Raw genomic sequence first — 24,431 nt, forward strand, 5'->3', positions numbered from 1 at the left:
TTAGAACAGACTTTTAAAATCTGCTCTTGGTTTTCAAATCACAAAACAAACCGGTTTCCCAACAGTTTATGGCTCCAACTAACAATTATTTTCATTACTGATGAAAACTGTGATTATTTTCTCGATTAATAAATGTGTGTGTTTGTCTACACAATGTCAGAAAATGGTGAAAGACACACATCAGAAATTTCTGTGTGTGACATCCTCTGAAAACAACAAAATATACAAATTTGAAACCAGAGAATTTGGCGTTCTTTCTTAAAAATAACAATTTCCATGATCAGAATAGCTGCAGATTAATCCTCTGTCGACTGACTAATTCGATTCATGCATCATATTTGGTTGAAACAGGTAAACACAGAAGCTTTCTCTCTACGTCCTGAAGGTCGACAACGTAAATCTACGTCAGAGGAGAGATGTGTGTTCGGGGCACTGTTGTTCAGACTGATGGTTTTATCACATGTGAAACCCCCGCTGTGTCAGATTTCCTTTACAGCGCAGAGTAAAGAAAAAATAAAAACCAAAAAGAAACTTTGAGTCACAGAAATCAAGGACATGATTTCTCATTCAGGGCTTCTGTGTTATGAGGGAAAATTTAATGGCTTTTCAAACTAAATCTTGCTGATCTTGTTGAGGCCTGTACATATAATCTGATGAGTAAATGTAAATATTATCTTGTGTGGTCAAGATCCACAGTCAAGATGTTAAATATTTGTTTAATGTAAGCTGTTATCTGAGTGTAACTGATAGCTGTAAAACTGAACCATTAAACTCTCTGCAGCAGCTTTATTCTCAGGTCAGGAGCTCATGCTTACATTCAGCACTGGACATATGTTGATCCACTTTGGATGTAAAACAGAAGCCGTGTATTCATGATACACAGCGTGAAGAATGTTCCTCTGCAGGATAGATCAGGTACGATCTGAACTTTAAAGGATAACTCTGCTGTTTTTGACTCTGAGCTCCTTACTTTCCAATGTTGAGCAAGAGCAGTGTATCTGGCCACTGTCAACAGCTGCTGTAATGTAATCCAATGGGCAGTTGTCCACTAAAGTTCTTGTTTTTGCCACTGACAGGTTCAGATTGTTGTTATCAGTGTCTGACAGTGTTATGATAGGATTCCTACAGAGACAGCTTTTTATTAAAGAGTAAGATCCTTTTTGTTTAACTGGAAACATCTCTATATATCACTGCCAGACTCCTTTGACAGAAACAGAGTTACTGTGTGATACTACTTCTATAAAGGATCTGAATACTTCTTCCACTGAGAGTACCACACAGTAACACAAACTAATAAATGGAGGCAGTGGTATTCCAGCTTCGCCTGTGTTCTGCTCGGTAAATTACCATTTTTGTCAATGGAGTCTGGCAGTGATATATGGTGATATTAAACAAAAAGATATTAGAAAAGCATGATGTTTTAAGCTTTTGAAGTTAAAATCTGATTTCCTCCCTGTTAACACTGCTCTCTAAGATCCAGACGGTTCAGAACGACATCTAAATAATCATGTTTCCCTTTGTAGCTGTTATCACTGTGCTGTTGTCCCATACTCTTGTTTACTCTAAAGCATCTTGTTTACTCCTCGGATGTTGGTGGTCTGTTGGTCAGAGAGACGACTCTGTTTGTTTAACACAGCAGCAGATCACGTTTCCTGAACGCTCACCTGCTCTGGGGAACATGATAACATCGAACAACAAATGAGCTTTGTGATCTGAGCACTTTAATTCATTAAATCAGCAGGAAGGAAAATACACCTGTCAGACTGAAGTGAACGTACACGCCTCAGACAAAAACATGATCGAAATTTAATCATGAAAGGATTTCTATGTAGTCACTGCCAGACTCCATTGACAAAAACAGCAATTTTCCTGAGCAGCTGCTAGCTTGTTTTATTATGTAAAGGATGTGAACACTTCTTCCACCACTGAAAGTCACACAATAACACAAACAAACTAATAGATTGAAGCAGCAGTATTCCAGCAAATGAAGGTTAAATTCCTGTTTTTGTCAATGGAGTCTGGTAGTGATATATAGAGATGTTTCTGGTTAAACTAAAAGGATCTTACTCTTTAATAAAAAGCTCTGTCTCTGTTGGAATCCTCTCAGACAACAATCTGAGCACTTTAATGGACTTACTTTTAACTCCATTGGATTACACTGCAGCAGCAGTGGGCAGGTAAACTGTTTCTGCTCAACACTGCACCAATTCCATTCAATCATTTACACCTAAAAACATGGAGAATAAAGCCCAGGTTCAAAAATCCTGAAGTTATCCTTACAGCCTGCAGTGAGCAGTGACAGAGCTGTTTCTGCTTTAGGCTTCAACATCCACTTGACACTGACACTTACAGTCCAGACACGACCTCCCCCGAGAAGCTCCGAATGTGAAACACAGACACTGAACCTCTCCGCTCTGTTTGTTTCCCCTTCAGGAGAAACACTCATTAGAGAAAGTGCCACAAGCAAATCAACAAACCGAGCATCCTGCAATACGCACAAAAATTCAATACACAAAACATGTCAACAATTTCTGCCCAGACGTGCTGTAAACACTTCCTCCCAGTTGTTTGTTCATATGGAGCGACTCGGAGTGAAACAATTTATACCCCCCCCAAAAAACACACTTCATATTCTCTGTCCTTAACTTGTAATTACGCGGAGATGCGGGGTTAAGGCTACATTTGATTGCGCCAGCAGATTCCAGCTGATTAATTACGTGTTATCATAAAGTTAGGACCGAGCCCGAAGTGGACTTTGTGTTTTCTTTGCAATTCAGATGGTGCTGGCTTCCCCCAAACTGGGCCTGAGTGCTTTGACCCGGCTGCTCAGAGGGAAAGAGCAGCGCCGGGCCAAAAGGAGAGATTCCTCTCTCAGGCTCGGATAAACAAACACTGAAAGGCCGACGGCAGTAAAAGAGGAGTGGAGTACTGAAAATACTCTGGGGTAACTTCACCTCGGTAAGAGATTACTCAAGTCTGAGCAACAGAACTTTTCATTAATTGTAGGTCGGTTAAATGCATAAAATGATCCTTTAAGAATAAAATAAACATGCTCAGGCAAAACTCTAAGAAACAGAATACAAGTACAGTAACTAAAGAGGGATAACGTCTGGATAACCGTACACCAGAGTCACAGCCACAAGGTTTTCCTAATATTTAAAATATTTTTTTGATAAACAAGCACAAGGTCTGTTCAGTCCCACAGCATCATCATGATGACTGTGCAGCTCTTTACAAATATGTGATGAGGATTATGAGACTTTTCACAATAAAAGAATTCACTACAACAGACTGAGGGACTGTAATAGAAGGTAAACAGGTGTGTCTGTTGATGTTAAGTGGTTGAATAATCCCTGACACACGTCTCAACAATGATCTGTTCCTTACATCTTTTTAAACAAGTGTGAATCAGCTGTGTCATTATTTCTCCAACAGAAATGCTTCACTCAGTGTGAATCCTGCGTCCTGCTCGGTCGATGGGTGCCACAGCGTTTATTTGTGATGCTGTAGAGGTCGTAACGTGTTAAAAGTGAAAAAAACAAATGCTGGTGAGCTGACAATGTGCAGTCTCAGATGTTGGTACAAAGAACTTCCCTTCAACTGTGATACAGAGAGCACAACTGGTGTCAAATCACCAGCTCTTTCTCTAACATGTGGCACCAAATAACATCAACACTTCAATCTGCAGGATGGTGAAGTTACTGACTTTAACGCAAATAACTCAGCTGTGTGAACCTTTAACAACTCTAAGGCTCTCTGATCCAAGAAACAACAGATAAACCAGTGACCATGTCAGTATTTTGCATGATGATATATTACTTTTTCTGCTAAATTCAGTCCGACAACAGCAGACGTCTTTGTGTAGGAGGACGTTTGGCTCTCAGACTGTAATTTCCTTCTTAAAGTGACTGTGATTTGGCTTGTTCGACCATGACAAAGGGAGCGTCCAACGTGTTTAATAACAGCTGAGAGTTTCCAGAGGAGTTCAGGAACAAGAGTCCATCCCGACCCTGACGATCCTGAACCATGTGAACGGTGCTGTGCGGCGAAACTCTCTGTAAAGCTCCATGAAGTTGAGGCTGACTCACTTTACTGCTTGTTCTTTGAGGGTCACAGGGGCAAACAACCATCCATGCTCACAGATGTATTTAATAAGACGTTGTTTTTTAATCATTATCAAGGTAAATGTGACAATTATTCCAGGTCTTGTCAGGTAACAGCTTTTATAGAGCTGTGTCAGTAAGAGGATTTATATGTTCAGTGGCTGGTGACAGAACAGTTTGTAATGAAGCCTTTGAAACAAAAACTCGTGGGATTTACTACCATATAAATATACTGTTCTGTATAAGTGTCTCGTGGTCTTTCACCCGCTGAGACGCAGCAGTGAAACTTTCCACTGAAACAACATGAATGAGGTAATTGAATGTGGTGGGGTGGGGGGCACTTCAAAGTAAAGGATGGTAAATCCTGTCTGTATAGAGTTTGTACTGGAATAAACACACGCCCATGTCCTCAGTGTGTTTTGTCTCCGATTAAACTCAGATTAGAGTCACACATGTAAGCCGCAGCTGTTTGGAAACACGTCTGTTCCTGGAAGCATTACACCACTTACAGTAAATAGTGCATCTCCACAAGTGTTTGATCCACTTCAGCAACCATCATTACCTAAAAGTCACAGTTTAATCATCTTTACAACTTTTCTGTAATCTACTTAGCAAACGATTTATCTTACTCGCGGTCTAGAAACTTGGACTAATCTATATTTACATGCAATAAAGTGCATAGAGACACTTTGCGGTTCACCTTCTGCACAGTGTCGACTTGACGCAACATTTTCTTTGGATCAGAGAGGTGAAGAAGTTTTGAAAGCAGAGCATGTTTATCACAGGACCCCCGGAGAACACCGAAGTTAATGGCAAAATAATGATTTCCAATCCCACCCGAGTGTGTTTGGACGTCTGAGTGTTTATGGGAGTTGTTGCCGACCGTGCATGTATTATTTCAAAGTATCTGTGTGTGTGCACAGCGTGTGTTCAAAGTGCAAGCAACATGACAGGGCTTGGATCGGCCAGTCGGCTCTGCCGGTTCGTCTCAAGTGCTGAGGGTGTTCAGACCTGGTCTACCTTCTATTCTATCCTACACCAACACAAGTCTTTAAACATACACTATACACACAACATACATTAGCCTACTGTACGTCCTTACTGAGCTGATCAGCCCCTGTTGAACAGGAAGAGATAACATCTTTTTTATTCCACTTATGCTTCTTCCTCATCAAAACCTGGTTCCTACATTACCCACAATGCAATACCACTGCAGCAGAGATGAGGAGCAGACTACAAAGGTCTGGTAAGTTCATCTCTCACTCCTTTAAGTTGACACTACTGACTGTAAACAAAGATGGATGACGCCTCTCAACCAAATTATCCCAGATACCAGCACTGCCATCTCTGACCTATACTGCAGCCAGCCACCAGGGGGCGATTGAGAGGTTTGGCTTCACTTTTAAGGAGCTGCCTTGTCACTTTGAGAGTTGTTGAGTTCACATGGCTCAAGGTTTGAATGGGTCTTAAATTTCTTCAAGTCCAGTCTCCTTCATATAGCACTTAGAGATATTATGGCCTGGAGGATCTTCACAGACCTTTTGCAGGAAGAATCTATGAACAGGAGAAGCTGCTCTGAAGACATTTATTCTCCAAAAAGGACTAAATATTTGGATTCTGGAGGCTCCCCAGCCCCATCCAACCCATCTGGGTCTAACCTTTGCTATTCCCCCCATATGTACAAAGATTTCTAAGAAAATAATGTCTTTAGTGAATTTTATTCAGCCTCCACCCCTGCTGTAATCTCCCAGGTCGTCTCTCGAGAATCAATAAAATTAGTTTTATCTTTTTTTACGTCATTATCTGCTATTTACATAATTGGACCTAATCAAAGCTGAATAAAAGCAGAGCTTGCTGCTGCTGGCGTTGTCATACAGCACGTAGCACTAAGTGGAGTGAATTAATGGCAGTAGCCTTAGCGCTCGATGACAGGTTGAATGATCATTACAAACACAAACGGCTCATACTATATTACGTCAGTGATGAAATATCAGTATCCATCTTGAGAGCTGGCAAGCTGTGTGTATATGTGCGGCTGATGGCCTTTTGTTTGTACACTATTAGAAGCAGTGATTGATTTTCACTCATTTAAGCATGTATTTGGCCTGAAGCATCAAGTAAAACCACTTTCGCCCTCAGTACTGCTCTTAATCATGATTAAATAACATCTCTGTTTGACTTGGCCACCGGTCTTGGACGCAGAGAGATTTCATCAAAACAGAGCTTCTTTATTCAGTTTAAAATGAGATTGAACAATTTAAGGCTGACATCGAATCAGCCCGAATGATGTAGAGATAAATGCAGACTGGCAGCACTTCTACCTGAGAAACTGTAGATTTTCTGCTGCTGAGTGTGATCTTTGACAAATCTCAAACAGAAAACTTTCTCTTTAACATCAGCAAGCGAATATGGAGCAGACTGGAGTCAAAGACAGAACCAGGTTATCTGGTCGAAACTCGTGTCTAACCTGTATCTACTGGAGATAAAGGGCTCTCTCTCTCTCTCTCTCTGTTAACTTAGGCCTAAGAAATATTAAAAATGATTTACAGAACTAACGACAAAGTGCTGTTATTGAATCTGCTATCAAATGCAAGATAGTAACTAAAGCTAAAAGATGGAGCTAGACATCCAAGAGTTTGTTGCTAAACAAGTAACTTAACTCCGATCTTACTTTTAAAAATCAGGAAATTATACTTGAGACAATTCACTACACTTTAATTAATCCTGTTGTGTCTGTTCACACACACACTGATTCTTCTACACATGTACATGCACACACGTAGCACTCTTTCTGTGTCGCACACACACACACACACACACACACACACACACAGAGAGCAGAGGCAGCTCTCAGGGCAGTAATGGGAAAGTTGCTGACTGGGGGTTTGTCTCTGTTCCAGCTGTTCTCTGCTGACAGCAGCGTTTCTCTGGGAAAATCTAACGGACAAATGAACCCAGTAAATATGGACATCCAAAGGGAATCACAACAGCTGATTAGAGAGGGAAGCCGTGTGTGTGTGTGTGTGTGCTTCTAAATATGTGACAGATGAGTAACGTTATGTTTATGTATACACAGTGTATTAGAGAGGGACATACAGAGAAAAGGGAAAGAGAGACTGTACTTCATGAGAGAGTGTTTAACTTTGTTTTTATATATGCATGTAATCACAGTGTGCAATAGATCAGCTGATTAGAAGAAAAGTGCGTGTTTGTGTAACGTATCTCAGGATCTGGGTTTACTTAAACGCTATTAAAAAGGTCTCAAAGATTTAAGAAAAATCAGCGAGACAAAAAGCAGCTGCAGACCATAACATGAAGAAATGATCTGAAATTATGTTATGGATTTCTTCACAAACTGAAGAGTGTGCAGAGTACACATGCACACACATTTACACAGTTAACAGTGGATGAAACAGGGAGTTTGTTGGCTGGGAGTTGGACTCAGACCACAAGTATTATAATTCACTGTTTGTTGAAGTGAATTTAAACATTTTTCTCTGCTTAACAAATTCAATGGAGGCAGAGAGAGAGGGAGGGAAAGTGTGTGTGGTTTTATCTGTGAGGCAGATGCAGAGAGTGGTCGCTGTGATGATCTGCAATAAAACTATCATCGCCATCTGACAGTGAGAGTGAGAGAGAGAGAAACCCCTCACTCTCTCTTCATCCCCCCTTCCTGCAGATCCCATCATACTAAACCAAAACTATGTGGATGTAACCATGACTGCTGAATGTCTCATCCCAAAACAATGGACATTAACCAATCTCCTGGTTTTAGTCTTTGGACCAGATGTCGAACTTGCTGCAGAGACTTTCTCTCATTCAGCCACAAGAGCATCAGAGACACTGATGTTGGTGATTAAGCCTGGTTCTGAAGGTGCTGGATCATCATGTTGAAAGAGGAAACTGTACGCTGTGTAGGCTTTCCCTCTAAAAGCAGACGATTCACGTCATCAGCCGATGTCACAAATCATCATAAATAATTTGAGTGTTTATAAAAAAGTAAAAATATCTGTAGATACGAAAAAGCCAGAGCAAATGAACCACAAGAAGATGACAAAGTATTAAACCAAAAACAACACCCACCCCTCCCTCTGAGTGCAGACGCTGAGTCATGTTTGTGATTTCCCTTCACTGGAAGTGAAGAGAAACTATAGACAAAAGCTCCAGAATTACACAATAATATGTGGAGAGCAGTGTCCAAATATTTCTGGACACATGTTACCTTTTTCTTCCTGAGATGATGTCAACTACTCCTCTGCACTGAGCTTTCTCTCGCACACAAACTGTAGTTTTTGCATTAAGCAACAGTTACAAGCTTTAACCTGAAAGCTGAGCATCAACGCTCGAAGCTGCAGCCTCATTTATTCACTTTTTACACGATTCATCTGCAAATATGAAGCTGATCAAGTAGAATTCTACTTCACTCCCTGTCTCTTCTTTGTCTCTGTCTTATATTTCCTCTCACTTCCCTCTCCTCCCTCCTTTTATCTCAACTAACTTTATCTCCTTCACCCTCTTTGTTGCTCTCTGTCCTGCTCGGCTGTGATTTATGGGTTAATAGGCAACTTGTCTGGAAGTGTTGAACTATGTCTTCCTCTCTGTTTCATCTTCCTTTGTTTAGTTTTTTTTTTTCTTTCTGGTTTCTCTGTTCCACAGTCTGACTCCTTTAGTATCTCTGCCCTGTAATTTCTGACTCATTCACAGGTCTTAATCACACTTCCTGAATTTACTGCAGCTAAATGTCAACTTTCAAGTTTCAAGTTCAAGCACTTTCTCCAGGGACTCTTCAGGCTCCTCCATCACTCCCATCATCATCTTCATCGTATAGTGAAGAAGCTACTCTGACTTGCAACAGAAAATATCACAAATTATTAACAGAGTTTGGTGTGTTTGTTACAGCGACAGCACTTCCTGCTCCAGAAGTCAGGGATCATGGGTAATATACATGGGTAGGCTTTGTTTTCTGCACATGAAAACAGAATTAATTACCACTCATGGCTGCTCAGCAAAAAATACATTTTGTTGCTTTAATGTTGTAAATAACTGGGTTCACAAAGCTAAACAAAGATGTCAAAATGTTTGGAAACAAATCTTGAGTAAAATCATGTAACCAGGGGATCCACTGATATTTAGAACATAAAGAGTTTTGTATATTCTTAATATTTTATTGCCTTTTTGAAATAAAGCCAAACAAACCATCCTGTTCATTGTGATGGTGAAAGGGGCTTTGTCAGTTTCCTCTGCTGCCGAACATGCTTTCCAGCTAAAAGCAGTTTGTGGTGATGGTCACGGAGAGTAACAAGATGAGCCGGCCAGGCTAGCTGGTTAGCATGCTTATTTGAGCAGAAGAAAAGAGGTGATAGAAATGGAAGCAAAACACTGGTTGCTTTCCACCTCTGGAGACAGCTCCTGGTGAGTGAAGGAATAAAGTTTGATGCTAGCTATGTAGCGATAGCAAAAACCTGCAGACAGCCTCTTTACAGTGAGCTCTCAGAAGTTTTGGTTTAGAATTGTTTACTTTGAAGAGAAAATTAGTAAAATGGAGCTCAATTTTTCTCCTGTTAAAGAAAAACTCTTTTATCTGCAAGAAAAAATAATATCTAAACAAATCTCAGTGGTTTTAGTGAACTGCAGATACTGTCTGTCCTTCTCTTTTATTTCTTTCCCTCTGAATCTCTGTCAGCTCGTCTGAAGTGTGTCTCCAGCAGCCAGTCAGATCCAGTGTTGATAACAGCCCAGTAATCAGCTGCAGAGATACCGAGGACCAGGCCGACCTGGCTCCCACTAAAAAGAAACTCCCGTAAACTGGTGTGTTTCTCTTTTTTTATGAGTCAGTTAAAGCGTTGCCTGAAAATGAGCCACATGTGGTCAGAGAGCAGCAGCAGAGAGATTATCCTGCTGCCCACGATAACATGACAAGAGATGCACAGAGCGGCAGCCAAAGAAGCTCAGAGGACACGGCCCTTAATGGTTTGTTTGTGGAAGTTGTGGAAATCAGCAATTTATTCATCATTTCTTTAAAGTTTCCTGGAAAGAATCATTGAGTCTGGTGCCAACTACAAAAATAGAAACAAAGCTCCAAGTTATTTTAGTTTTTTTAGTTGAGTTTATGAATTGTATTTGTTGACACATTACATGTTCAGCTCACCTGCTCTCCTCTAAATAAAAGTCTCCAGACTTTGCTAACTTAGCATTTAGAAATAACTGTTAACTCTCTAGTTTTTGTTAAGTTTGTGTCCTGAGGAAGGAGATGAGTCAAACGTCTCGTGTCACCTGTACGTGCAGTTTAACTATAGATGTTTTTGAGAAAGGGTTGATGAGTATTTAACCATGTATGGACGTATACTTCAGTCTGCAGGCTGTTGTATTTTTTTTCCTGAATGATGCACGTATTAGTCACATTCACATGGAAATATACAGCACCCACAGACACACAAACCGAAACACACACTCTCCCACTCATGACCACAGCCACGTCCCCTGTGATTAAATTTCCTGGATTAGATTGGCTCTTAATGTTTTTAATTTTTGCTTTTATGGCGTCCACATCATTTCATGGAGCTTGTGTAATTCTGTCTTCTTCCTAAAATTAATCTCTATCTCATTAAATATAATAAAACAAAACCTCAAAAACAAAAATAAACAACAACATTTTTTTTTAAGAACAGTATGACGTCTTTTGTTTTGAGGTTTGTTATCACATTTCCTCAACACTGTGGTCGGTGTGTTGCAGCAGAAACACATGCCTGGTCTTTATATTATCAGATCATAAACCAGCAGCTCCTCAGCCAGCACACGCCAGTCAAACCTTTTTATGAGCCGGTTTAAAACACCCCAAACACACTCCCACCTCTCCGCTGCACGTCTCTGTGGAGCACAATAAAACAGCCTGCTGTGGTAAAACCATTCCCAAGCATTCCCATCACTGCCTCCAATCCTCAATAATCATTCCCAACCATTCCCCACAGGGGAATAAACTCAGAGAGAATCCCAGAAACAAAACCTACAAACTGTTCAATTAGACTTTGGGGAGCACTGAGCAGCTCCAGCATGAACAGCAGAAGAGACTGAAGACTAAAACCAAAAAACTGAAAAATGATTCTCTCTAATTTACATGTAATATATCTGTCCTGAAGCAGGTGAGGCTTCTGAGTCTTGAACACCTCAACAGGGGCAGACACACCTGCTCTGCTGTTATAGAAATCAGAGTTGTAGAGTTTTTTAAATACTACAGCGGCACCTCCAAAAACCACCCACCACTGGGTCTTCATTTTATTGAAAACACTACAAAGGCAGGCAGGGAGGAGGAGATGGAGGAGGAGGAGGATTTTAAAACTCACAATGGAGGAGGTTTGGCTCTGGTATTTCAAGAAGGAAGTCACTGATTCTTGATGGATCATGAAACTATTTTAAACCTGGAATTTTGACAATTTCACAGCTCTAAAAGTTAATTCAGTCAAGTATGTGTGAGGACAACAGACTCAGACCGATAAAGAGGCTGGTGCAGATATATCAGCCGATAAGACCTTATTACAGACACACTGATATCTGATATAAGGTTTCAAGTCATTTAGAAACAGTGTTGACATTAAATAGTCTGTCCACCAGAGAGCACTGACAAGTTGATATAGAGACATTTATATTTTATTTGATACAATCAGTTAATATGATGTTTTTAGATTTTTAATCTTTCCAAATATCAATATCACAATCAGCCATTTAAGTCCAGTGTCAACAACTCAGCTTTTCTAAAGCTAAAAGGGCAGAGGTGATTGAAATGGTGCACTCTCTAATGGTGCGGTCATACACACACAGGTGACTCTGCAGCCACGAGTGATAATTAATTCTGTTGGGCTCTGAGTCCGAGCAGTTCTGGGGTTTTCATGTCCAGAAAACAAAGCCTATCAATCTGCTGATCCGTAGCTCCTGAAACATGTGAACGGTGTATATTACCCATGATCCCCAGCTACTGGAACAGGAACAAACGCTCCAAACCCTGTTAATAATTCTTAATATTTCCCAAGTTTCCTGGCTGGATATCAGAGATGAACGCTGGTTTTTAAAAACTTCTAAGTCTTTTTAACTGATCTACAGTTCAGTGTTACTCTGGAACTTGCTGGGCCTGATTCCAGCAGTTTAATCCACTGACTATCACTCAGTTAGATGAAGATCATAGTGATTACTGTGGTGAATAAAGTGAAATGAAAATATGTAAATGGCATACAAGTAGACTGAAATTATCCATTAACAAATACTTTTGCTGAGCCAGCAGGACTTTTTCTTTTCACTGAGGAATTCTGCTTTCAATTAAAGTTCAGTTTCCCTGTTTTTCCTCCACAGTGCACTTTTAACGACGCTTTTAAAAACCAGTTGCTGAATAAGAGCAGAGTTGTCTGCGGTGTGTTTAGACTGAAGGAGGCCGACTGGCAGATAATGGCTGTCATTAGGCCGTTATTAGTGCTGTCAGTGAGGTCTGCTCAGAGCTGTTTGATGTGTGGTTGTAAAGGATGATGGAGCACAGAACAGCAGCTCACAGACCAGGTGTTTCTCCACACTCCACTGTTTCCCCCAGTGTACTGCAAACCCAAGGAATTAAGAAGTAGTAGTACAGTAAGGTTTAGAGGTGTAGATCCTTGGCTTCTTTGACTCTATTTGATCTTAATCGTGGTGTTTTTCTTGTGCTTTGTTTTTTTAAAATCCTGTATACCAGATGTTTCTTTTATAATATTTCACTCATAAACTCTTTGTTTTCAGATGTGAGTGCTGATATTCTGCTCTAAGTCTGTAAAACACTTTGTCCCACTGTCGTTAAATTATAACGAAAACATTGACCAGCTACAGTTTTTCTCCGTTTACATGTGTGTGCCATAAACATGATTGTAGCTCATAACGAGGCACATATGAAATCCTCAATATGAAAATTTATATCTTTCCATAAATTGCAGAACATTCTGTATGAAATTGACATTTGACATCAAACTGTGAGTTAAATCTGAAGCAGCTTTAATTAAAACCTGCGTCTTGTTAAAATCCACTTTTCTTCATCTTATCCTTTACATTTTTCTAAGTTGCCGTCGTCTGTCTTTCTCTTTGTCTCTGTGCAGAGGGTTATCATCGAAAATAACCTCTGACCACATCAAAGCATCGTATTGTAGCAGCAGCAGCAGCTGATGTGATCTGCCCACAGTGGCTTTCCTGTCTCTCTCCCTCTCAGTCTCTGAGGCACAGGTCCATTTGAAGTCAGTCATTTGGCAGAAAACTAAACAAGCCCCCTGTTAACTACCTCACTTACTGCTGTTTACAGACCCACTCGCTCAAAAAACCACCAAACCGCTGCAGAGGCCGCGCTGCCTCATGAAACCAAAGAGGCGAGTGGTGAAACTGGAGAAAAACAAATTTGCACTCTTGCCTGGTGTTGCTGTTACTGGCAGAGGAACAGACTGTATTTTAATGTTCGTATGGGTATGATTTTTATTGATATTACAGCTAAAGAAGAGGTCACAAACATGAGCTCCTTAAATCAAAACAGCTGAAAAGTCACTGTTCAAGTTGAGAGTTGAGATGAATATAAAATTAAAACCCCAGTGGATGATGATTTATATCACTTTTTTTCTGGACAGAAAGCAGTCTGTTGCCGCCTTTAAAGATTGTTTTTATTCTTTATCGCCAATTCACATCCATTGTTTTTTGTTGATATATCCTTATATTATCAGTTTTTAAGGTGGAGGGTACACTACATTTACCTTCTGGGTTAGGTCAGTGGTTTGCGCCTGATCAATGGCGGTCCGGTTTGTCAGATCACAGCTGTTCAGTTCACGTCGTCACTTCCATTTTTAAAAACTGCGAGGTGAGATAACATCACAAACGCCGCAGCTGATGCTCCATCATCTGCGCTGCAGTTTGAACCTGACTGAAGTGAAGGACCCCGGCTTCAGGATCTGATTTGTGACTTCCTGAGCTGAGGGAAACATTTGCCACCAGTGACCACATGAGAAACGCAAATACTGAGAAGAGTTTGAACAAATAGAGCGAATGCCATTGAGTCTCAGTGAAGGGGGTCAAGGACTGAGATACTTTACTGTAGTCTGACTTCAGACAAGAGACAGCTGTGGTTCTGTACAAAACTTGTGCAAGTCTTTATCTCTTCTATCATTACAAAACTTTTGTTCTCCAATCTACAACTTCTACATAATTGATGTCAAAACAAGCTTCTTTATACATGTAGCACTGTCATTTTTCAAGCAAACATTTTAGGCTGTTGATCAGACAAAACAAGCGATTTAAATGGCAGTTGTGGACAGGTGTCTTTTGAAAATAGACTTTACAGACAGTGAGCCTTTTACCTGGTTAAATAACCAAGAAAGAGTGGAAATATCTCTCATGAACAGCAACATAAAAGACATTTTATAGATGCAGAACCAAATTATACAGAGTAAAGACATCTCTTCCAGTGGAGAGGAGGGAGATAAAAGTGAAAGGAGGTGAAAGTGAGACAAAGACAACAAAGGAAAGACAAAGAGAGGAGACGCAGTTATCTTTTAGCTGAATTGAATTAAAGCGGTGATGAGAGGACGATGACAAACATGGACGGATGTTTTGAAGTCAAGGAATGGTTAGATACTGACGGCTGACTGTGACTGAACCCTGAAGGTGAAAGGTCAAAGGTCAGCCCTCTCCCCTCTCTCTCCTGTCGGGGTGCTGCAGACCTCTGCTCTGGCCCCCCGCCTCCTCTGAGCTTTAACAGTGTGGGTGGTAAACACACCAACACACACAGGCATGCAGCCACTTATACAGCAACACATTAATCTCACATAAACGCACACTCACGCTCACACATATCTCAGAGGTACAATCCAGCGACACACTTCGGAATTTACACTCTCTGCAGATACAAATCTTTCCTCTAAGTAATTCAGTCTCTCCTTTAGCAACTAGAGGAAAGAAATCTCCTCTGGTGGGCAGCAGAAATAATGAAATTCTTACTCGCTCCATTTACGCTGGAATGCATCTAAACCTGTGTAATCTATCACTCGCAATCTGAAACTGTTAAGATGAGGAGATCTGATTGGAAAATAACCGTGAACTGCCTTTATTATTATTTCCTCAAGCAGCCTTTATGCAGAGTTTGATCCTGCATTTGACACTCGCTGGCCAAAATCGTAAATGGACTGTGATAAAAGTGCTTTTCTAGTAATATCGACCACTCAAAGTGCTTTACACCACAGGTCACATTCACCCATTCACACAAACATTTATACAGAGTTTATTCTACACATACAGCGATTTAACACCAATGGTATGCCACTGGGGGCAATTTAGGGTTCAGTATCTTGCCCAAGGATAGTTCTTGCTATGTGGACTGGAGGAGCTGGGGATCGAACCACTGACCATCCAATTATTGGGCAACGTAAAACTGAGATAGGAACACATGGATCTATTTGAAAAGTGTAAAACTGAACAAAAACTAAAAACTTAAACCTTTATGTTAAAGACAAACAGTCACTGAATGGGAGAGATTGGCGTGATGACGAATAACCTTCTTCAAAGTGCATCTTTCACTTGTTTTCAACAGTGAATCAACTTTGGCTAAAGTCAGAGTTTAAGGCTATGCAGTTAATATTTAGATTATTTTTATTTAACATAGAATTGAATATAATTTACAGTACAGGCCAACTCCCTGGAAGCCCCGGGCAGATACACCCAACATTCAGAAAGCTAAATAAACCTGTAGTTAACCTGTAGCATTCCTTCTGTCAGAGATATGATTCATACGAGCTCGGACTTCTCAAACAGAAGCATTATTCATGCCGCCGCTCTCATTCTTCTGTAACGTTTAAATGATTGTAATGATGATGAATGGGGACTCCCCACACAAAGATTCCTTTCAAAAATGTTTTCTTTTGCTAATCTGATTTCATGGATCAACATCATCTGCTGCTCTGAAATCACTTCAATCTGCACATCAGCAGAAGTCTAACTGAAGGTTTAACTATCGGGAGATGACAGGGCAACAACTGTAAAACTTCAGAAGGCACTGTGTGGTCCTGTCATAGTCTGTACAGTTTGATCACTGCTGCACACAAATAATACGTCTCTTACATGACTGGCCGGTGTTTATTCCCTTTGAAAATCATAATCGAAAACCACTGACAGCCCGGTGAGCAACAGTCTTGTCCAATGAGATGAAGGAAAGGTTTTCGCTGATATCTGGATAGAGTCCAGTCAGTCATTCATACAATACAACCATTGTGAAAAGTTGTCTGTGTGCAGATCTTCTCATCAATATCAACAGACCAACCACTCTGCTTGAGTTACGGCACAAAAGAACGTGAGTCCGCCATGGTGCACAAGTACAGCTGGAAGAGGACAGGGCTTTTGTTTTCCCTGGTAGATATTAGTAGCTTTCCCTGAGTAGCGTAAATGGCGGTTGATGGAACAACCGGAGGAACTGTGGAAACTCTACACAGTAAAAGAAAAAGAGCTTCGCCACAGAAACCATAGTAAAACAAGAGTGAACCTTGGATGAGCATTCACCAGATGGAAGCTCCAGGACTAGAGAGGATTCACAACCAACAGTCAGTTGTTGTTATTTCTACTAGAGCTCAAAGCTTTATCCAGTAAAATTTCTTAAGATCTACATGATTGAACATTTTGTTCAAATATGTACTAATGATGGCCTCAGAGTAGCTGCTTTGTATCTGTAGCTAACATGATGAACAAGGTGAACATTACACCTGCAAAACATCAAAGTACCACAGTGCCTAACTAGATCCCCACAGAACTGCTGCATTTCTACAGACTCTCTGTACAAGTCAGTGAGGGTTGTAATCCTTGTTGTTGCACTGACAACTCCTACTGGTTGATCTGGGCTCCTGCACAGAGGGGGTGGAACTGGGAGGACAACCATGGACCGCCTACATGTTAACACCCTGGCAGTGAGGCTCATCACTGTCAGGTGAAGAGATATGAAGACGTGCAGTGAAGAAAGAATGTGCATGAAAATGGGGAAAATATAGAAGAAACTGAAGTGAAAAACTCTTACAGTGTTACAGGAAAAAAACCCTCCTGCTTTAAACAAACAGAGTGTGTAAAACCCAAAAGGAATGATGGATGATTCACTCAGTCAGTTAGAAAATTCAGACCTTCATTAGTTCACCAGAATATTTAGTAGTGGTTAAAGACTCATAGTTGATCCTGCATGCCTCTAAGAAGTGGTCAGTTTTTCAGTGCAGCATGTTAATGACTTTGTATGACAAGAATTCTCTGCAGAGCAGATGAAAGATAATGAGGGAACAAGGTTTTACTATGGCTTTCATTATGCAGCGTATAGTCAGAGCTCTACTGAAACAGATGGAATTATTATAGTTTGTTAGGGACAAACAGGAGGAAACATTCATTGCTTTTCTCCTGACTGAAACCAGCTGCCACTCATCCAGAGTCATAACCCAAAACTTTGATCTCGGACCTACAAATGAGCTCAAAACAAACTCTAAGCCGTTACAATCTACAGTAACAACACACACAGATACACACACACTGCGATATACAGCTGCTGAGCAAATGTAGTGTGTGTTGAAAGAATCCTGAGTCACAGCACTCGTCCATGTCCAACACATATTTTCTTTTCAACACATAATGTTTTGTTTCTCCAGGTTTATCAGGGCAGTTTAACAGTCCAGGACAGAGCATCCATCTACAGCATGTGGTAACACACACACACACACACACACACACACACGTATGCCATATCAAGAATCCAACACACTCTACCATTTTCTCCTGTTGCATGTACCCAGTGGCATGTTTGGCTAAAGATTACGTGGTTATACTGAAGCAGTAATGCGAAACACTTGAGAGTATAAATCAAAAGCTCTACAAACTTTCTACTGAACCTTTTCAATGAATGTCGAAAGCGCCAAAACTTTCATCTGTCCTCAATACGGATGCAAAGCTAAGAAGGGAATGCATCATCTTTTTTTCTTGACCTGTCAACGTACTTGTCTTTTCTATGAGTTACACCATGATGCACAAAACATAAGAAGACTGTTTGTCTCTTACCTTCTGCAGCCACTGCGTGTTGTTCTCCATCGTGCTCTCCAGGCGCTGCAGCTTCCGAGCCGACCAGTCCCCGTCTACTGGCGGCGAGTCTCTCTGCACGATGCTCGCCCTGCTGCGAGAGCCACCGTACTGTTCGGTCTGCGTTGGCGATCCTCCGGCCTGGCATCCGTCCAGCTCTGGGAGGATGAAGGTGTAGCTGCACTGGCCATGTTGGATGCGGTGGTACTTCTTCCTTTTGTCTGCACCTCCTCCCCCGCCGCCACCGCCACCTCCTCTTCTCTGGCTTCTTCCAGCTCCTCCTCGCTCTGCACTCGTTACACCGACTGAATCAGCGACGACTGACAAGGTCCAGAGCAGCAGGAGGACCAAGAACCCCCGGCTGAGATTTAAACTGTGCATGATGCTCTTCTCAACTGTGTTAAAGTGTTTTCTCTCAGTGCGAAGAAGGTCAAGAGAGGCTCGTTCACGCTTTGACCCTAATTCACCTTATGACAACATGTGTGTGCAGGATTCATGCATGAGTCTCTGCACCTACCACTCAATCCATGAGATCTGATCTTGACCCAAGTCTCTTCAGCTTGTTCTCTTTTTTGCAGTGCAGAAACAGAGAGTGACACCTGCTCTTCGGTCTCACATTGAACTGACATCCATCTCCTTTCGTCTCTCTTCCTCTTCTTTTGTCCTTGAATTTCCTCCTCTGTGTTCAGGTTCGTCTTGCTGATAAAGATTTTTCAGGATGGGTCCATTGATTTGACCCTGGGCAGGTCTGTCATGGTTTTCTAGAAACTAACTCCTCTCCTTAATGCACCAGGTGCAGGTCCAGTCTCTCTCAGGAAAATCAGGATCGAGGGAAGGCTAAGAAGATAAAAATCTGGGGGGGAAAAAAGAGAGCAGAAATGATTTGAGGATGGGGAATAGTGAATGTCCAAACTGATTTAGAGAATAAAAAGAAAGTTGCAACATGAGAAAAAGAGATTTAGAGTTGCATGTAAATGAAAGATGACTAAAATGGACTTCCCACTCCTCAAACGTCCAGGAATAAAAGAATAAAGAAGAGAGGAAAAACACAATCTTTTTTTCTTCCCATCCTTTGCTGGTGGCTCCAGTTTCAGAAGTGGCCAAAGAGAAATGCTTCTGCCCCCTTCTTATCTGGGGCTGGCTGAGAAAAAGTAGTGAGGGAGGGAGTGAGGGAAGAGGGGGGAGGAGGAGAGATGGAGAAGAAGAGGGAGGAGTGGAGGGACAGGAGACCTGAGGGAGCTCTATTAGCGTACCCTCTCTATTTGTGGGAGAAGAAAGGAATGAGAAGTAGCCAGAAAAAGTAAAAGGGGGGAAGATAAAGGGAGTGAAAAAGATAAGAGAAATAGACAAACACTGAAAAAGAGAGGGCAGGAAAAGAAAGTTAAATAGTGACAGACTTGAAAGACAGAAAGAAATGGGCAGATAGAGGAAGAAAGGGAGATCTGAACAGGGTTTAGCAGCTGCTGTAATCTTCTTTCCTGACTGATCTTCCAGCTCTACCTTGTATGGTATTGTATTCATACTGAGTCAGCAACTGGAAGCTGGAGATTTGACTTTGTCCTCTGAACACAGCCACGCTCCGGGGCATCGTGGGAGATCAGGGGGCCGAGGTGAACCAGTCCCGCTCTGACTCTCTGTCGCTGGAGGTACCTTCTCTCTGCCTCTGCCTCACATCTGTCCCGCTGCTCTGCACACTAACATGGAAATACATACAAAGATTAGTTCCAGACAGATGGCTTGGGCCCAGGCTTGTGAAACACAAGCTCTACATGTGGTGGGACAATGTGAGATGTCAATTATTGAGTTTATTTGTGTAGCGATAAACTGTTCTGCAGAAGCTAATTGATACAAATACAGATAAAATACTTTTACAGAGCGATAAAAGACACACTTGCAGATAAAAACCCTAGAATGTATTTAAAGTGACATCTCAACTTTAAAGAATAACGGGAAGCAAGGACACAAAAGAGCAAGGCAAGATTTCTCTTGAGTATATTGTGTTACTGCACCAGCCTCAGCTCATCAAAGAGTACACAAGGACAAAAAGCTGCTCTCACCATCTCACCCCCACCCACTTATTTATTTTGATATAATGCAGTCTATTTTTCAGCTCGGCCTGACCTCGGTCTACTGTTACTGCTGTGCTGCGGCGTACAGTGCGTCTTAGTTTTGGCGGGGACGGGTCCTTCTCTTAATGTTAGCCAATTGGTCCTTTGGGGGAAGGCAGAGGGGTTACACAGCGAATGGCTTCTGCCCCCGACCAGAGATCATTCTCATGGGAACAGGAGTGGATGGAGAGCCTGATGCACAGAGCTATGAGACATAGAGCTGGTGTTCCTGCACAAAATCCTCTATTTTGCATTGTTTCTCTTTCTCTTTGCATTCAATACACGTGATCAAACTCTTTCATGTCGAGGTAAAAAGCTTCCACTTAGTTCTCGGTGCCACCAGAGGCCAAAATATATGAGTTTTAATTCACCTTTTTTTGTGAGCGCAGAGGTTAATAAGCCTGAGTGCTACAGTCTCAAAACCGTGTGGGTGTTGGGTGGATAGCTGACCACCAGACAATGGTATTTAGGACACATCTTCACTTGTGTAATGTAATGAGAATACGTTGTTAATTTACGTATTTGGAAAGTTGCGAATACAGCATGTTGATACAGAACCTATCAGTAAAATGTTCACAGACAACATGTTTGTTTTCCACCAAAATATCAGATCTTGCAGCACAATATCCACTTGTAGTGACTCCAGCTTTATTAAACTGTTTTATGATTCTGTTTAGACTCTCGCAGCTACGAAATACTGTGAGATTTACTTTAAGGCTTTAATTACGTCGTTTTTATTTATGTATTAGTGATGATATCTGAATGAGCTACGGTCCAGGCAGAGCCACAGAAAATACTGACTGTTTCTGAAAACAAGAAAAAGATGATGCAGCCTAAAATAAAAAACAAGAGCTACATAAAAACTGTGTAAAGACTAATCAAAGCCATCAGACAGAAATAATTCAGAGCTACAATCTAATGATATATGAATACAAAGATTGTTTTGACACTCAAAGGAAGCTGAAGTTTTCTCATTCCCCAGGTGTGTCATACTAACACAGCACAAACAAACTTTATTTGGTTTTTTGTCAGGCTGAACGTGGTGAAGCTGCTCTCAAATAGGTTGTTTTTGGCTCCAGTTGTATGATCTGGCTCAAAAGTACAGTTTCGCTGTGAGACTCCTCTGTTGCTTTTTCACTCTGTGCCATGTTTGTGCTCTCTGCACTAGCAACCAAGGCCGTGTGGATTTGTTGTTGTGTGGTTTTGGGACTTTGGCTGCTCTCCATTTGGCCATGCTGCTTGTTATGAAGGAGCAAGGGTAACCAAACTAGTTTAAATGAGGTGGCAGGTATGACCCTGAACAATCACCTGATCATCAAACAGCAGCAGGTGATGGGGAGAGGCAGAGGGAGGGTTTTATACTTACACACTGAGTAGATGGATGGATGGATGGATGGATGGATGGATGGATGGATATTCGCTGTCAACCCTGCTGAGCATCATCAAGTCTTTACTGAAAAACAGTAAAAGGTTAAAGTGAAAAAATTAAAACATGCAATAAAAACCCTCAGTCATGTAAATACTGATCGAGCCAACAATCCCTTTCTGTAACAAACTTCATCAGTCCCCAGAATGCTAATTAAAGGACCAGTGTGTAGGATTTAGTGACATCTAGTGGTCACCCCTCCCTTCCTAACCGTGTTGGAGAGTCTACAGTGGCTGTCAGGTGACAAAATGGCATCAACTACTACATCGACTAGTCTGTCAGGTGAACAGGTTTGTTTATATACCGTCTTTGTCTTCCATATACAAGCTGCAGATGTCAATGCATAACGCCCTACATAGAGTCACTGTTTGGTTCAGTTTGTCCATTCTGGCCTACTGTAGAAACATGGCAGACAATATGCAAGAGGACCCACTCCCCTATGTAGAAATGACTCCTTGTAAGTGAACGGAAACACGACAATTATTAATTCTAGCTGGGTATACTCAGACTTAAGTATATCAAATCTAATTTCTGCCCATAAATGATACATACTGGTTCTTTAACCAATGTATGAAATGTATGTAGAGAAGATGAATTCCCCAACATGAACCAATGTTCTTTGGATTTAGCCACTAAAGTATGAGATAATATTTGTCATCAACCCTGTCTCCTTGAAACATTATGACCAGATTACGTTTTCTGTTATGTGATGCAGATATATTGTTAATTTACATAGCTGTCAAGTTGCAAATACAGTAAAATGTTCTCGGACAACCTGTTTGTTTGTTTACTGCCAAAATATCAGAAACTCTCACAGCTCTTGGTTGAGGTTGGTGAAAAATTGCGGTCTGGTTGAATTCAGAATCCTTCCCCAACTTTAAAGTGCTTTTGCTGCCTAAACCACAGACGAGACTTTGGTTGTAGATCTGGTCTCTGGTGTAATGTCCTGACCATGTCCTGGTGACTCCTCTGTTAATAATCGCCTCTGAATACAACAGAACATAGAATACATATAGCAGTTTCTGTCCAGCCTTTACTCATCCTGCCAGTAGAGGTCTGTTATTAGTCAGAATGGCTTCAGCTTAAGTTGGGAGTTTATTTAGGATGAGTGCTTATCAGCTGATGAGGTGAGACTCCTTCTCCTCCTCGTTATTTCGACATTCAACCTCCATGTTGGTACCAAATGTTGTTGGAAGGAGACCTGTGTGTCATGGCACAAGTACAAAGTCTCTCTTGATGCACAAGGATCCAAGAACTGAAGAACCAAACGTGGGAAAAGTTCTTGTTTCTCTTCACATTTTTACAGAATTTTGATGAAGTCACTGAAATCAGATCAAATCCAATTTACTTCTGCTGAAGGAGGAACGAGTTTCTACACACACGAACATGAAAAGTTAATCCCCCCTCTTGGTGACTGCATTACAAAATCTCAACTGCAGCCATCTCAGGATGCCAAAGAGGATTAGAAGGACATGCCATGAGATATTTCTATCCTGTCCAGTTCTGTGTCCGGGTGGTGTCTGCACTTTGGTCTATTCAGGCTGATATCAGGAATAACAGAGGGCACATGAGTCATGAACCAGCCCTTTCACCTTCCCCCTGTGGGAACGGATAGATAGATGAGGATGTGTTTTTTTTTTTATTCCAGGATTTGATTTCAGCTATGTCTCCATTTTTTTATCTAAACTTTTTTTTTTTTTTGGTCCAGGATCTGGCTTCTCTCTTCTTCTTCCTCCTTTCTTTGCTGTTGAACACATTTACCACATCAAGGTTTGGTATAGTTTTGTCATCTGGTGACAGTTTTCTGACTCATCACTCTTCCTGTTTGAATTTTTGAGGTTTAATTTCTCTCATGAAAGATCAGTTTAGGGAAGAACAACACGCTTGCTTGTATTGCATAAAACGTGAGGAAAAACAAGATGATTTTTTGATGTGTTTTGTCTGAATTTAGCTTGTTGTGTTCACTCTAACCTCTCACATCATGTTCTCACTGTGTTCACCACGTTCAACACAACAAGAAACAGAATAAAATTTGTATTTGAGGCAGAGAGATAAAAATAACCTAAGATGCCAGCAAGCTGTTTGATGTTGCACGTGGCTCAGAGCTACTGCTGCAAAAATCAAACATGTTGATGAATTCTACATGTTTTCACTACTACAGTTATGCACTTTATAGAAGTTGGGAAGTCGCCTTCTCTCAAAACTAATATAGTGGTGCAGGGGTATTTTTGTAGTCCTACCCTGAAGTTAGCATCACCCTGTTTCCCTCCACAAAAAGCCAACTGGATGTTCTAAAAAAGATCTTACTCTTTAATAAAGAGGTCTATCTCTGCAGGAATCCTATCCATAATGTTGTCAGACACTTAGAACAACAATCTGAGCCTGTCAGTGGTAAAAACAAGAACTTTAGCGGACATACTTTGACGTGGAGAGTTGCACTGTTTGTTTCCTTTGCAGCAGCTGTTTGTGGTCGTCAGGTACACCACTCCATGCCGCACCTAAAAGACGGGAAAATAAGATTGAAAATATTCTTTAAAAAACTCTGTTAGTTACCTGCTCCTAGTGACCATGTTTTGAAACTAAAAATCTGTGCAGAAAACCTTTGACCAAACTGGGATCAGTCACTCTACAGCTTTTTCTATCTAACAAGCAGAGTTCCAATGTTTGTCTGTGTTTATCTTGAAGATTGTAAGCGCTGTTATTATGGTCATTCAATCA

General features: G+C 41.1%; 1 protein-coding gene across 1 annotated transcript in view; it reads right to left on the reverse strand.

Annotated features, from left to right (window-relative positions):
* The window catches only part of angpt4 (angiopoietin 4), a 71,837-nt gene that overhangs the window by 23,229 nt on the left and 24,177 nt on the right, over positions 1 to 24,431 (reverse strand). The window contains exons 2-5 of the mRNA XM_018702945.2: positions 24,133 to 24,211; positions 21,654 to 21,740; positions 19,680 to 19,873; positions 18,162 to 19,032 (exon numbers count right to left, since the gene is read on the reverse strand). Coding sequence (XP_018558461.1) covers positions 18,162 to 18,560 — 399 coding nt within the window. The 5' untranslated portion in view covers positions 18,561 to 19,032; positions 19,680 to 19,873; positions 21,654 to 21,740; positions 24,133 to 24,211. The remainder of the gene's footprint in view (positions 1 to 18,161; positions 19,033 to 19,679; positions 19,874 to 21,653; positions 21,741 to 24,132; positions 24,212 to 24,431) is intronic.

This window comes from Lates calcarifer, linkage group LG12 (assembly GCF_001640805.2).
Source record: "Lates calcarifer isolate ASB-BC8 linkage group LG12, TLL_Latcal_v3, whole genome shotgun sequence".
Classification (NCBI taxonomy): Eukaryota; Metazoa; Chordata; class Actinopteri; family Centropomidae; genus Lates; species Lates calcarifer.